General features: G+C 42.6%; 1 protein-coding gene across 1 annotated transcript in view; it reads left to right on the top strand.

The window, feature by feature from the left end:
* The first annotated feature begins 291 nt into the window (after nucleotides 1-291).
* The window catches only part of SLC22A16 (solute carrier family 22 member 16), a 99,786-nt gene continuing 83,226 nt past the window's right edge, over nucleotides 292-16,851 (top strand). Inside the window, exons 1-2 of the mRNA XM_063443516.1 lie at nucleotides 292-762; nucleotides 13,540-14,016. Of these exons, the coding sequence (XP_063299586.1) occupies nucleotides 725-762; nucleotides 13,540-14,016 (515 nt within the window). The 5' untranslated portion in view covers nucleotides 292-724. The remainder of the gene's footprint in view (nucleotides 763-13,539; nucleotides 14,017-16,851) is intronic.

The raw sequence follows: 16,851 nt of genomic DNA on the forward strand, positions 1-16,851 counted from the left end.
GAATGCCCAGCAAGCACCAAGTGCGTATTAGGCCTTCCCCATATGAAAACATTAACCCAAGATGCAAGACCTTGGACATTTAACACTACTGTTTGTATTTCTGACCCTATAGTGTCCCTTTAACAATGCAAAGTAAACATTTGCAATGTTTTAGATTTCAGGGTTAAAGGGACTGGGACACTGCCCCCTGACCAATTCAATAAGATGAAGTGGGCTGGGTGCCTATAGTGTCCCTTTAATAAAGCTGGGACTACTATTGGAGTACATTGCAGGAGTGGAATGTAACTGGAAGCTGTGAGGCATTTGGTCTGCTTGTTAGTGTTTAGGGAGTACTGTTAGTTCGAGGAGAGATTTCTGTCTCTTCTCCTCCCTCCCAGAACAAACTCTATGTCCATATGCCCTGGCTGGGAACTTTCCTCATTATATTATCACAAACACAGCAGCACTAAACCCAGACAAACACACAGCCTTGTTTTTTAAGGTTCTACCTCTCAGCCTTCCCTCTCCAGAAAACCTTTGCACAGAGGTGACAGCCTGATAAGAACTGGAAGCAATACATATATGACAGTCACACCAACTCAGCCGTAACTGGAAACTCTGCAAAAAAAAAAAAAAAAAAAAAGATGCACCCTTCACAAGGCACATTGGAATAAGCACAATGAACAGTTAAAAGAGTGGGACTGCACAGACAGCAGACAGTCTGCCCTGGTACGAGAGTCACAACATGGAGCCACTCTTTGACTATGTGGGGCACTTTGGAAGGTAAGTAATGAAACTCTTCTTACTAATATGGAGACTGGAGGGAGCATGGAGATAAAAATAAACAGGGCTTGCTGTGTGTTTAGCTGGGTTAAGGGGGGATTAGAAACAGAGGCTGACCAGTCTGATAGTGACCTGCTCTGCCTGAAGTCTCTGATAGTGACCTGCTCTGCCTGAAGTCAGTTTTCAACGTTATTGCTGTAACTTATCATTTAGTAAGGCCAGTTTCCCACACCATGACAAAAACCAATGATATGATTTCTGTGTTTGTTTATAATTGTTTACAATCACACATATATTGTTTTAAAGACAGATAGGCTATAACCAATCATTCAGTATGTGACTACAATGTAAACTGTTGTGGAGTGTTTTTTTTTTTTTTTTTTTTTACAAATATAGGTGATATATCACAGGGAATGTTTGTATCATTGTTTCCAAACTAAATTATTGCACCATTTTATTATTGTCTTATTTAAAAGCATGCTGTAGTTTTTTATGATGCCAGGAGTACCATGGCCCGTTTCCTGGGTACGTGGCAAATCATTTTGCAATGGTTTGCCCTCTTACTTGAGTCCCTGCGGAGCGCCATGAGTCCTCTATGGTCGGTGATGACATCTGGCTTCTGCAGACCTGCGAAAGCCAGAAGTCAATCCCTCCATCTATTCAGTTTCAACTGAGCAATAAATACAGAATTGACATTGGTCAGCCCAAAACTCTTGTTGTGAGCTGGTAAATAAATCTCCAGCGATGGTCCCGGAGGTGGAGCTATACGTCTGGCAGGAGAGGGGTTAAACTCTGTATGTTTAGCGTTTCAAACCAAAACATTGCACATGCAGACTCCAGGCACCACGACCACTTCAAGTCACTGAAGTGGTTATAGTGCTTAGAATAACACTTTAACAGTGATCATGGAATCCCAAATCACCCAAGGAAAGTACATATTTTTGAAAAGTAGACATACTAGGGTCATTGATATTTTATTTGCCCAATTTTATATCCAAATTCTGCGAGAGCCTTCTTTAATGTTTTTGTGTGGTGTGTATAGCAGCATTACATTGTTGCTGAAAACTTAGATCCCCAAATTCTGCTCTGGATTACCTCAAAATACGTTATCTATGAATAACTGTTTGCTGGTGATTTGTGACTCTTCAAGCTTAATGTTTTGACTGATTTATTTGCTCATCAAGGTTATTCATGAGTGTGAATTGTTGGGCACATTTTCTTGCCATGGTTCACAGATTTAAGTGAGAATAAGCAACAAAGAGAGGAGGAAAAGGAGGAGCAATAATATATATATATTTTTTAAAGCTATATTTAAATATTAATTATTTAAGAGATATATTGTGAAGGAATACCCCATCACTGTTTGGCTATTTCTGTTCGGTTTGCTTCATGTCCCAGTTTTGTTAGTTTATTTTGTTCAGTTCCCAAATTGAGACCACCCCAGAGACCAATTAGAACGTGGAACGTTATGTATCTTGTACGAAAACCGCAAAGGAAATAATTAATAGAATACTCAACTGGGTGGCCGCCATTCCATCGTATATGTGAATGCACGTGGCTGGGACAATGGATGTCGGCATCTTGTCTCCCGAACGCTGGCAACGGAACCTGGTCGTCGAGTGCCCGGAACTCATTTCGGCCAGGCATTCCCGCGAGTACTGGTCACCATGGATCTACTGCCCGTTCTAGTTCCCGTTCACTTAGACGAATGGCGTTCAGGAGTTACTCTCCACGAACCAGCTTTCCGATTTTGTACAAAATCTCACGAACGGAGACCAGCTCTTGCCACAATTTCCATGGAACTATTTTGGGCTTCTACCTCGTGGCAGACCGGTCAGAAATTCCCTGCAGTGCTGATCGAAAACTACCGAACGGATCTGAGGATTTTTTAATATATTGTTCACCCAGATCCCAGCTTCCCATGTATTTTGGGGTGTTGTAATATTGTTCATTTTTCTATGTCTGGAGATAATTGAGTTTAGTGCAGTTCTTGACTCAAATATCTCACAGGCACAGAGGAGGAGTCTTCTCCCAGCATTAAGCCTTGGCTCATGTATGGGGGGTTATGTGATACCGGCGATATTATAACCTGTGGATTATTGGCTTGTTATTATAGGAAAAGGATATCCGTGGCGGTGATACCTTGGCAGACCTCCACTTATATAAATATAGATTTTCTTTTTACTGCTTCCCATTTCCCTGTATTGAAACTTCTCACTTGATCTGTGAATAAAATCAACATTTAGTGACTGTCCCATAACCATCAATCATCTTTTTTCCCCATCAATTATCTCTTTTTTTGGAACTCTGAATTAGGAATCAAACGAAACTGTTCATCCATTGTCTGTTTTGGTTGGTTCACAATACATCAGTATTGTGTTTCTGAGTTATTTTATTGGGATGAACCACCGATCACTCAATATTCTGATGAAATTCATTTGAAACCAAATGGAAGTATGAGAAATGCTTGTTGCAGAGAAGCACAAGATAGAGATAGAGAGCAGGAAAGCAGGAGAACCATTGCTATGATGTCTCTACTGCTCTACTGCTCTCTGTACACAGTACTGGAGACCATATCTTCAGAAGGATATTGATACCTTAGAGAGAGTTCAAAGAAGGGCTACTAAACTGGTTCATGGATTGCAGGATAAAACTTACCAGGAAAGGTTAAAGGATCTTAACATGTATAGCTTGGTGGAAAGACGAGACAGGGGGGATATGATAGAAACATTTAAATACATAAAGGGAATCAACACAGTAAAGGAGGAGACTATATTTAAAAGAAGAAAAACTACCACAACCAGAGGACATAGTCTAAAATTAGAGGGACAAAGGTTTAAAAATAATATCAGGAAGTATTACTTTACTGAGAGGGTATTGGATGCATGGAATAGCCTTCCAGCTGAAGTGGTAGAGGTTAACACAGTAAAGGAGTTTAAGCATGCGTGGGATAGGCATAAGGCTATCCTAACCATAAGATAATGCCAGGGACTAATGAAAGTATTTAGAAAACTGGGCAGACTAGATGGGCCGAATGGTTCTTATCTGCCGTCACATTCTATGTTTCTATGTTTCTATGTTTCTCTTTGTCATCCAGTCCTTGGCTTAGATTAAATTAAAATAAATACAATCACAGAATCAGATTGTCTACCTCTATGATGTTTACTTGGCTATTTCAGTGGAAGTGCCACTAGTGTCTGTCCGAGTTACAGTCACTAGAGGGATTTAAAACCCTGCAATGTAAACATTGTCATTCTTGCAAAACAGAAATGCTTTACATTGGAGGATTAAAGAGACAGGCATATGGCACCCAGACCACTTCATTGAGTGTCCCTTTAAGGGAGTACCTTATTTTTGATATATCATATAGTTAATGCATTGAAGTTATTGAAAAAAAACATCACCTATCTGGACCTGGAGCTCCAACTCTGACCAGCCCTCACTGAGCTGGCAGGTAAATTAACAGATCTCCCAGAATGGCCGTGTGCCTCCTCACTTCACACGTTGGGGATCTGCACAATTATAAGGTACAGACCACTTTAAGAGTGCCCTTCTGGTTCCCCAGTGCTTCTTGATGGCTCGGAGTGCCACTTGGTGAGTGAGGTAAGAGTGATGAGGTGACTATGTCCAGCTTCTTCAGGCTGATCTCTTAGAAATGTTTAAATCTTTTACATTGAGTGTGACTTTAAACTTTGCAGGATAGAGAAGTGTGAGTTTTACTTTTTTTTTTTGAATAAGGAAGAACACAATGAATGTCAGCTTTTACCCTTTCAGAGTCTGATCAGGCACACTTGCGGTTAACAAGCCATAGATGTGATCCAAGGCCAAATTGGGGTTAAAGGATGCCCAATGAAAAGCCTAATAAAGATTATTTGAGCAGGATTACATTTTGTAAACCAAGGAGCAGATAACAACACATCATGAAGGTGCTCTTGGAGCTCTAGTGAATTGTATGTTAAGATGGCGGCAGAACTATTCAACAGTGTTGTGTTACAAAAGAGAATGGACATATTTGGGTAAATTTCAAAGTTTTTGGATTATATTTATCACACTTTCTAAATGTATTACAAGTGTAATAATGTAAAAATGAACCATGTATACATTTGGGATTGCAAAGAACACCATGGGATTGAGGTGCTACATATTGTTATTGTCATAACATCTTTACCAGCACAGTATGTTGCACTACCATGAGGTATATGTAAGCCCTAGGTGGGCAAATAAAGTGTTTCTTTTGTCATAGAATTTGATTATTTTTTTTTTTTTTTAAATGGAAGTGGCACCAGAAAAAAAGACATTATATAGGAAACAGTAAAACTCCTAAATATAGCTTTTCTCCCCTAGCTCTTCTCCCTCAGCTTCTTCACAGAAGAGGCCTCCTCTGTGATGGTCCAATCCAATGCTCCTCATAGAGGGGACGTATTGTGCATGTGTGGCAAGCATTGCCCTTGCATTCAAACTTTGAATCAATGCATTCTGATGGGGCTTGGACGTCACGCCACCAAGTTTTAATTCCAATAGGGACACTTAATAGTTCTGGTGTCTATGGCTTGTCCCTGCAGGCTGAGCACTGTAATTACTGCCTTTTCAGAGAAAATCCAGAGTTTACATTGCTACCTAGGAACACCTCTAGATGCAGCCACTCACACGGCCACTATATTTGGATTCCTGAGTCCTGACGCTATAGTGTTCCTTTAACCCTGGAATATAAACATTGGAGTTTCTCAAAAACCACAATGTTTTATTAACCCTATTAAGGGTTAATAATATATAGGGGTGTATATAAAAAAATACCCCTTGCTGTCCTCATTAGAGATGTCTTTGCCATAGGCTCAAGGAAGCAAGGTGAATGGTTAGAGTTAGGACCCACCTGGGGGGTCTGCCTTGATGTTGGCAGGTGGGCTTATCCTCTCATGGCCATTGGAGGTAACTAAAAAAACTCAATTTGTTTAAGAATACATATGGATTAAGGAGAGAGCGCAGGTAACTTGTTTTTCTTTGGGTTTTTTATATTACAGTGTTTAGAGGACATCGAGGACAGGGATACTGGACCCACAACACTTCATTGGGATGAAGTGGTCTGGGTGACTATAGTAACAAACATCCCCACATGTTATATGTTGTAACACATGCTAAAAATACCCTGCCAGGCTTTAATTCTTAAAGTCTTGTATTGTATTTCAGTGGAAAACTGCCTGCAACTCAAAGGATATAGATCTAAGCAGAATCTTACTATAGGCTAATTGCCCTCTGCCCCCCAAAACATATATAATGTGGGGGTTTATACACTGCATTGGAAATCGAGGAAACTTGCTGTTAAATATTGGAAAAATTCTCCCCATGAAGTATATTTTACCATTTCAGCCATTGTATCCTAAAACCTGCATGGTCATAGTACAGGGGTTTCCAATTAATTTTTTCTGTGGAACCCCCTCTCCCCCCACATTTTGTACTGTAGCAATACGCACTGATTTCTACAAATACAGAGCAGATTATAGTACTTAGGAGAATGTGTGCTTCTTTGTGTAGAGTTGGTGTTTGTATATAATTTTAGCATTTTAAAACAGGGGTTTGTTTGTTTGGATGTAATGTTTGCATATGCGTGCAGCGGTGTGTTTGGATGTAGGGTGGGATTTTAAATTTACATTTGTGTATAATATTGGCATTTGATTCCTTGTATATAATTTTGGAGTTGGAGTTAAGGGATGCCTTTGTATGACAAATTTGTGTTTGCAGGGGTGTGTTTGCATGTTTTGTTGGTGTTTGATTGCTAGGATGTCTGCACATACACTGTCACATACCTACTTACACAGATATACATACACATTAACAAACAGAAACACACTGACACATACACACACTCAGATATACACACTGACACATAGATACCCACACACACTGACAGATACACAAACTGGCACATACACACACATATACATACTGCAGGCACACTGATACACACACTGGCACATACTGATTTATACACTGACACACATATACACACATGACACATACACACAAAAACACACACACTAGCAAATACACACAGGCACACATATACACACACTGACATACAGATTCACACACCTTGATAAACAGATGCACACACTGGCACATATATACACAGATAAATACATATTGGCACAAAGATAAACATTCTGGTACATACACACACACACACACTCAGATACACACACTGATATATACACTTGCACACAGATACACACACTGGCACATATACACACTGATACACGCACTGACACATACACACACAGATACACACACAGGCACATACACACACAGATACCCACACTGACAGATGCACATTGATACATAGGTGCACACACTGGCACAAAAATACACACACTGGCACATACACACACTGACAGATACATTGACACACAGATACACAGTGACACATACACACACACAGATGCACACACTTACTCACAGATGTACACACACTGACACACTGATACACACACCTTGACACAGATACACACACTGGCACATACACACAGATACACACACTCACTCACTCACAGATACACACACTGAAACACTGATACACACACAGCAACATACACACACCTTGACACACAGATACATACACTGACACATACACACAGATATTGGCACATACACACACTGACACATACACACACACACACACAGATTCACACAATTTAATTTAATTATAACCACTGCAGCCCGATGTAGTATTTATAGTGCTTGGACTGTTTCTTTAATTTAAAAGAAACAAAAAACCTAATGGAGATTGATTTTAAACATTAACAGAAAGCTAGATTTCAGTTCAGGATCCAGAGGACATACCAAGAAGGAAGTGATCACTGGAAGAAAAAATACAACATAGTTTATTTGGTTCCAGGGCCTGGTTTCTGGTTTTCTGTTACAGGACTAGGATCGGAACCTGGCATCAGGTCCTGCATTTGCTACATATAAGCATTATTGGTTTTGTAGTGACAACAATTACATTTCAATTTGAAACATTCAGTATTAACTACTTGCTACTCTGATAACCAGACCTTGTAGTTATAAGGATAATCATCTCCTGCCTTATCAGGTTGTGTGCAGAGGCTGGAGAAAAGCATAGAAATAAGCTGTGTTTAATGCAAGGAGTGTTTGTTTACATTTCATCAGATGCACACTTCAATTTGTTTATTCTACCGCATTTTCACACTTCTTACAATGTTATTTAAAATTTGCTTGTGTCCATAAGTAAAATATACTACCGTAAAAACTAGTTATTTTGTTTCTTTAAATTACTTTTTTGTTAAATGAGATCCACCTGACAGAATTATATAATGCCACTACAAATTTGCAAAGTTGTATCACACGTAAAATCATAAAAAATAATAATAATAATAATAAAAATCACTATTTAGTAGATACACCCCCCTTATACAAGCATGCATTTTTCATGCATGTTTTCTTTGGGGGCAGTGACCACTCTAGACTTTTTGAGGCCTTAGGCAAGACTCAAACATGAGGCCCCCACTAACACCCAAAGTGAAAAAATAAGAAGGGGTTGCATTGTGTGTGCATAAGGAGCTGTAGTTAGTTGAGTGCCGGGCTTGCAGCACTGGATACAGAGAGATAGTCTTTATATTCATTGCAGTGTTATGACTCCCTGTGCTGCTGCGTTGTGAGCTCTCTAACTGAGTTATGGCATAATTTGCAAACTAAATAAATTTGCAATAAAAAATGTAATTATCCATTATGCTAATCATTTATACACATTTGTGGGGTAGGGTTGCATAGCCTGGCAATCGTGTATACATAAGTGCTGGTGTGAAGGGATTATAGGAATCAAAAATCAACATTTTAGTTGAGCAAACTTTTTAGTTGAGTTTGCATTGCCCATACCATACCATACCATACCACCCTCGCATGGCAGTCCTGGACACAAACACATTAATACATGCATACATACATATACACACTATGACACACTGATGCACAGGGACACACATTGACAAATCCAAAGATTGATGATATCCGCCATGGAGGAAGGACCAGCCATAGGGTCGGGACCAGCTGCGGCAAAACAGGCAAAGCGTAAGAAAAACGGTGAGTAAAAACACATGGCGACCTGGGATTTGTTGAGCCCTGCTCTAATAGAAAAATACATTAAGTGTATAAATGCACTGAAGCACAGAGAAGCTCCCCTAAGGAGATTCTTATCCCTGAAATTCCTTGATCCCACAACAATGGACAAACAGCAGGAAGTGAAGTAGACTGATCTACAGGGACCTGGAGAGGGGTATATCTAACAGAGACCCTCTCAGTGTCCTTTAGAGAGTGTGTTAGAAAGAATCTCCTCCAGGCCCCATTAGAGACTACAATGGAGTCTAATAGGCTTGGAAGGGGGTCTTTCTAGCAGATGCTATCTCAGTGTCCTTCAGAGAGTGTGTTCGAAAGAATCCCCTCCAGGCCCCATTAGAGACTACAATGGAGTCTAATGGAGCCTGGAGGGGGGGTCTCTCCAACACTCTGGTTCCTATTCACAATATAGCAACACAACATAGCTCGCTGATACCTAGGCCAAGTTGGCTCCTCTTACCTCAATTACGGTTGCTGGTTGGCAGGGTGTGGGCTTGGTGGCTGCGGCTGGCAGGCTGTGGGCTTGCTGGCTCCGGCTGGCAGGCTGTGGGCTTGCTGGCTCCGGCTGGCAGGCTGTGGGCTTGCTGGCTCCGGCTGGCAGGCTGTGGGCTTGCTGGCAGGCTGTGGGCTTGCTGGCAGGCTGTGGGCTTGCTTGCTCCGGCTGGCAGGCTGTGGCTTGCTGGCTCCGGCTGGCAGGCTGCACCTGGCAGGCTGTGTGCCTACTGGCTTTGGCTGGCAGGCTGTGTTGTTGCTGGCTGTAGGCCTGTGGCTTGCTGGCAGGCTGTGGGCTTGATATAGGCAGGCTGGCTGGCAGCCTGTAGTGGCCGGCTGCTGGGCTGTGGGTGCCTGTGGCCGGCTGCTGGGCTGTGGCCGGCTGCTGGCCTGTGGGCGGCTGGGCTGCTGACCTATGGGCGGCTGGGCTGCTGACCTATGGGCGGCTGGGCTGCTGACCTACGGGCAGCTGGGCTGCTGACCTATGGGCTGCTGGGCTGCTGGCCTGTGGGCGGCTGGGCCGGCTGGCTTGTGGTGGCCGGCTGGCTTGTGGTGGCCGGCTGGCTTGTGGTGGCCGGCTGCAGGGCTGTGGGTGCCTGTGACCGGCTGCTGGGTTGTGGCTGGCTGCTGTGGCCGACCTGTCGCTGGCTGCTGGCCTGTCGGTGGCTGGGTAGTTGGCCTGGGGCCTGTGGCTGGCTGGCTAGTTGGCCTGGGGCCTGTGGCTGGCTGGCTAGTTGGCCTGGGGCCTGTGGCTGGCTGGCTAGGTGGCCTGGGGCCTGTGGCTGGCTGGCTAGGTGGCCTGGGGTCGGCTGGCCTGGGGCCTGTGGCTGGCCGGCTAGTTGGCCTGGGGTCTGGGGCTGGCTGGCCTGGGGCCTGTGGCTTGCTGGCTGGGGCCTGTGGCTTGCTGGCTGGGGCCTGGGGCTTGCTGGCTGGGGCCTGGGGCTTGCTGGCTGGGGCCTGCTGGCTGGGGCTTGCTGGCTGGGGCCTGTGGCTTGCTGGCTGGCCTGGGGCCTGTGGCTTGCTGGCTGGCCTGGGGCCTGTGGCTTGCTGGCTGGCCTGGGGCCTGTGGCTTGCTGGCTGGCCTGGGGCCTGGGGCCCTGTGGCTGGGGCCTGGGGCCCTGTGGCTGGGGCCCTGTGGCCCTGTGGCTGGGGCTGGCCTGGGGCCCTGTGGCTGGGGCCCTGTGGCTGGGGCCCTGTGCCTGGGGCCCTGTGGCTGGGGCTGGCCTGGGGCCCTGTGGCTGGGGCCTTGTGCCTGGGGCCCTGTGGCTGGGGCCTGGGGCCCTGTGGCTGGGGCCTGGGGCCCTGTGGCTGGGGCCTTTGGCCCTGTGGCTGGGGCCCTGTGGCTGGGGCCCTGTGGCTGGGGTCTGTGGCTGGGGCCTGGGGGTCTGTGGCTGGGGCCTGGGGGTCTGTGGCTGGGGCCGGGGGGTCTGTGGCTGACCTGGCTGGTTGCTGGTTGCTGGGCCTGGGATGTGAAGAAGATGGCCGACCCCTCTTTTTTGTAGTGTGGATTCCGGTCCCGTGCAGGCGGCGCCCGTCGATGTCAACGCGTCACGTAGTGACGTCGACGCGCCTCCGCGCACAGGACCGGGCCCCTCCTCCTCCACCTCCTCCTCCTCCTCCTCCTCCTCCTCCTCCTGATACAGCGCCGGGCCCGGGCCCCGATCTCCCCGATCTCCACACACTGAATAACTTTGCAGCCATGCACATTATGTGCACGGCTGCGGCGGGCCCCCCTCCCGGCCGGGCCCTCGGACCACGTCCGAAGTGCCCGACCGGTCAGTCTGCCCCTGGCCAGAAGAGAGAGAGAGCAGTTGAACATGTGTGTTAAGAAAGGCACAAGACAGGGGGAGAGAGATCTGATAAGGTGATATTGGACAGGAGCGAGCAAGCAAGTGGTGGGGCGAGAGGAAAGGAGAACAGGATAATCAATAGACAAAATACCAAAAAGACATTAACAGGGTCATTCATTAAAGAGACACTATAGTCACCAGGACAACTACAGCTTATTGTATTTGTTCTGGTGAGTATAATCAGTCCCTTCAGGCTTTTTGCTGTAAACACTGTCTTTTCAAAGAAAATGCAGTGTTTACATTACAGCCTAGTGATAACTTCACTGGCCACCCCTCAGATGGCTGCAAGAGGTGCTTCCTGGGGCAGCACTGCCATTCAGTGTCTCCTCCCTCTGCATGGAGACACTGGACTTTCCCTATAGAGATGCATTGATTCTATACATATGTATGAGGAGATGCTGATTGGTCAGGGCTGTGTTTGACTTGTGCTGGCTCTGCCCCTGATCTGCCTCTTTGACAGTCTCAGCCAATCATATCTGGAAGCATTGTGATTGGCTCAGAGAATCACTTCTTATGATGTCAGCTAAGCAGTCAGATCACGGGCAGAGTCAGCAGCTGCAAACTTGAACAAAAAGTAAGATTTTACTACACTTCGGGGAGTGGTGCGGCGGGGCTGTATGGTGGTTTTAACACTATAGGATCAGGAATAAGTTGTGTCCTGACCCTAAAGTGTTCCTTTAAAGTGAGAATTAAAGTTGAATTAAAAATAGGCAAAATGGACAAAATCATCTATGCATCTGGTTTTGCTATTTGGGCCTAAATTTGAAATTCAATATGAATTTACCTGAAATTCTTATTTTAGTCAATAACCCTGTATATGCTGCTTTATGGAGCGCTGGAAGAAACCACAAAGTTGTAATATATGTATAACAGTTAAAGGGTTACGCCAAACTTTTTTTAATGAATAATGCTCTATTGTGCATTATTTTTTTTATTTTCCTTCCCCTATAACTGGAAAAAAAAAAAAGATTACTTACCTGGACTCCAGCATTGTGCTAAGTTCCCCCTCATGACATCATGGCAGCTGCACGTTGTAGAAAAGCCTTTGATTGGACATTTACCGTTTGAGAGCACATGCGCGCACATTTAGCGGGGTGGTAGGGGAAGAGGAAGTAGAGAGCAAGAGGACAAAATTAAAAATAAAATTGAGCTGATTGGGAAAGCGGAAGGGCTGCACACAAGCAGGGAGGGAGGAAACATCCTGTGCATTCATTGCCTGTGTAACCGCGTAACACCTGCCTTCTGTATGTGCTGACTATGGACATATTTTATGTACAGAATTTACATTTGGCAGTCCGCAACAGAGTTCCAGGCTGTCAAAGTCATATGTACTGGGGGAGGTGTAGCATGCCCCCTGCACAAAAGTGCCAATATATCAGTATGCAAGCAGAAAATCTGAAAATGCTGAATCTTACCACCGTGATCACTTCTAATAGAAGAAATGGTAATGGTAGTTGGAGTAACCCTTTAAATAAGCATGTCTGAGATTATGTTGTCTAGTGTCATAATGCCAACACCGAAACATGCACACTACTATAAAACTGGAATAAGCTTTTCATGGCATATATCTTATAGTACTAGGTTTCAGATTTCGACTTTCTGCAACTGAAAAAAGCTATGTTTAGTCTAAAATATGTAATAATTTTAAAATATTTGAGAGATTTATGATTTGTTTTTACTTGTTTTGTTATGCTGCTTTTTTATTTGATACATTTTGTGAATTGTCTTTTTTTTTATAAAATACAAATTTAACACATATTTAAAAAATAAAAAATAAATGAACATAAACATTACTCATAAAAATACTATATATTTATATGCATAAGCCAAATTATGATATATTTATATGCATAGTGAGTGGTATCTTGACAAAGTGTTTTTTTTTTTCTTTGCCATGTTACTTTAAACACCTTTAAAGGAATGATCCAAGCTCTAAAACCCTACAACTTCTCAATGAGAAGAATTGAATTGGCCAGGAGATCAGCATTAGTGATGATCTCGCAGGGCTGAAGACTTTCTCTCTGTTGGATAAGAGATAAGTAACTTATTTCATTAGAGAAATAGTTGAAGGTCAGGGCATAGTTCTAAAATAACAACAACAAAAAACCCACTCCATTACAAATACATATATTTGTTTTTAACGTGAGTGTCCTCCTTTAATATAGTGACGTACCTATAATTATAGTTTATCTTTACTTTATATCATAGGCCAGCTTTACAAATATCTCTAATAATAGTTAAAATTTTCATGGATTTTATGTTTTATTTATGTGATCTGTAACCTATCTTTTCCATTCTCTGTTTTTCACAGATTCCAGGCATACATTTATTTCACTTCTATTTTTCAAGCAGTCTCATGTGGGATCCACTACTTGGCTTCAGTATTCATGGCTGTTACCCCAAAATTTATATGCAACCTTCCAGGAAATATAAGTACTATATTGCTACCAAATTCCTCTGCTTCAGGGATTGGGAACTTGTGGGGAGCTTGGATTCCATCAAAAGATCCCATTGTTTTCCAGCTGGGAAATGGAGATATTTGGGAAGTTAATCAATGCAGTCGATTTAAACGGGAAGGAACATTGGACCTTGTGTATGCATATGAAGGAAATAAAACCATGTTCTCGTGTTCTGATGGATACCTCTATGATCCCACAAACCTGGATAGTAGCATAGTTACCGATTGGGATCTGGTGTGTGACCAAGAATGGCTTGCTAAGCTAGTTCAGCCCACCTTTATGTTCGGAGTACTGATTGGCGCAGTGATTTTTGGTGATATTGCAGACAGGTACAGTATTAGCAGATCAAGCTAATAATATGCATTTTGTAGAAAAGTAATGATGAAAAAATACAGCACCGTTGTTTTAGGGATTCCATAATATTAACACATACTAGAATGGTATTTCTATACCTGAGTTGTGCATAAATTGTCACAATTTATACACAATACAGGGAATATCATTGCACACTCATGTTATAGAAGCTACATTTTCAGAAAGTATCTCACCCTAATGAAAAATGTGGTTTTGGTGTTTAATCATTTTAATATTACCATGTGATTCTTGGCTATTCCCAGATTCAATGCATAGTGGCAGGCTTAGTAAAACATGGCCATATGGTGTGATTAAATACCATTTTGTTTTGATAGTGTGTATAGTGTAGCAAATAAACCCTATATGTAAAGGATGATATTAATGTGAACCTGTCATGACCCCTGCGGCTTCCTACATCCCACCCATCTCCTATTGATTGGCTCTGCTCGACGCAACCAGGCATCAGCTTTAGAACAGAATTAAAGGATCACTATAGGGTCAGGAACACAAACATGTATTCCTGACCCTATATTGTTAAACCCACCATCTAGCCCCCCTGGGCCCCTCATGCCTCCATAAACATAGTAAAAAATCTTACTGTATTCAAGCTTGAAGCTGTAACTCTGCATGTTCTTAGACTCAGAAAACAAGCAGTCTGCTGACATCATCAGAAGTGGTAGCCTGATTCAATCACAATGCTTCCCCATAGGATTGGCTGAGACTGACAAAGAGGCAGATCGGGGCAGAGCCAGCATGATTCAAACACAGCCCTGGCCAATCAGCATCTCCTCATAGAGATGAATTGAATCAATGAATCTCTATGAGGAAAGTTTAGTGTCTGCATGCAGAGGGAGGAGATACTGAATGTTTGGATGCATTTTAGGCAGCAATGACCGAGGAAGGATCTCTAACAGCCATCTGAGGAGTGGCCAGTGAGGTTATCACTAGGCTGTAATGTAAACACTGCATTTTCTTTGAAAAGACAATGTTTACAGCAAAAAGCCTGAAGGTAATGATTCTACTCACCAGAACAAATTCAATAAGCTGTAGTTGTTCTGGTGACTATAGTGTCGCTTTAAATGTCACCTATTACCAAATTAATTTTTGGGGGGGCAAGACGTGCAGTGGTCTTGCTAGAGAAATAATCACAGCAACTACATTGCATGAGATGTGACAGAGAGCAGGAAAGTCTCCTGTAGGAGGGTTCCTCTGTTATTTTCTCTCAATGAGTTCTTATTATCTATGCCATGATTTACTTTACAGGTGAGAGATGGGACTATGCATGTTTTAAATAATATTTTAATATAATCTATGCATTTGATAGCATTTCTGCCAAAACAACTAATATTTTTTTTTATTTTACTTAAAGAAAAGTTGTGTTTACCCCTGTATAAAGTATTATTTGGTGTATAAAGCATTATTTTTTACTCATAGAAAAAAAAAGACAGGAAGAAACACTTCTTGAGAAAAGTGAACAAAAGAAAGTTTAAAAGAGGTCATAATGTTTGTTTCTTAAAGTAGAGTGCAAAAGAGAGAGTGAATTAATAGCATGTAAGGAGTGCCGGATCAACATCTATTGCTTTTAAAGATATTGCGTTTATAGAGTTTTCTGCTATCTGTGATGGGCTTGGACATTTGAGTGAAAAGGGTAGTATGATGCATTCCAATTAGTAATACATATGTGCTACATTCCCTGTTGGAATTCATTGCCTCTTCCCTGTTGGAAAAGAAAGTGATAATTTTGTCCAGGAATAAAGATTGCGTGATTGTGGATGGAGGAGTTAAAAAAGGAATTATTGTCCAGCCATCAATTTGCAGTTCTTTAAATGTAATTTTATATTTTCAAAGTTGCCAGAGAACAAAGACAAAATGCTGAATCCACTCTACCCACTAAACACATAGTTACATAGTTACATAGCTGAAAAGAGACTTGCGTCAATCAAGTTCAGCCTTCCTCACATTTGTTTTTTGCTGTTGATCCAAAAGAAGGCATAAAAACCCAGTTGGAAGCACTTCCAATTTTGCAACAAGCTAGGAAAAAAATTCCTTCTGGACCCCAGAATGGCAGTCGGAATTATCCTTGGATCAAGCAGTTATTACCCTACATTGAAAGATTATATCCTTAAATATTCTGTTTTTGCAAGTATGCATCTAGTAGCTGTTTGCATATATGTATGGACTCCTTATTGTTCTTACAGTAAAAAAACTTTCATTTGCCTTAGATGAAATCTTCTTTCTTCCAGTCTAAACGCATGACCTCGTGTCCTATGTAAAGTCCGGTTTCTGAATAGATTTCCACACAATGGTTTGTATTGGCCCCGAATATATTTGTATAATGTTATCATATCCCCTCTCAGGCGACATTTTTCTAAACTAAATAGGTTTAAATTTGTTAACCTTTCTTCATAGCTGATATGTTCCATTCCTTTTATTAATTTTGTAGCCCGCCTCTGCACTTTTTCTAGTGCCATAATATCCTTCTTCGTCTTACATCTTATACCTACACCCATTCAAAAAAAAAAACCTCTGTTATAATTTATATATCACTACATTTGCTGATCCACAGAGTTAGTAGCCTACTTCCTCTGCCCCCACTCATTGTCCTCTTCCCCTTGTTCACATCTCTTGCTTTCCCCAAATTGAAATGACCTTTTTCACAATCCCACATTCATTATACATGTGTTGCATCCCCCTCCTCCTCCAACCCCCCCCCTCAGAACACAGTACAGTTCTCTGACTTCATGCTCCAATTGCTTATTCCATCAAAGTATCCCATCCAACGCAATTCATCATCCTTAATTTATATACTT

Source organism: Pelobates fuscus, chromosome 2, assembly GCF_036172605.1.
Source record: "Pelobates fuscus isolate aPelFus1 chromosome 2, aPelFus1.pri, whole genome shotgun sequence".
Taxonomy (NCBI): Eukaryota; Metazoa; Chordata; class Amphibia; order Anura; family Pelobatidae; genus Pelobates; species Pelobates fuscus.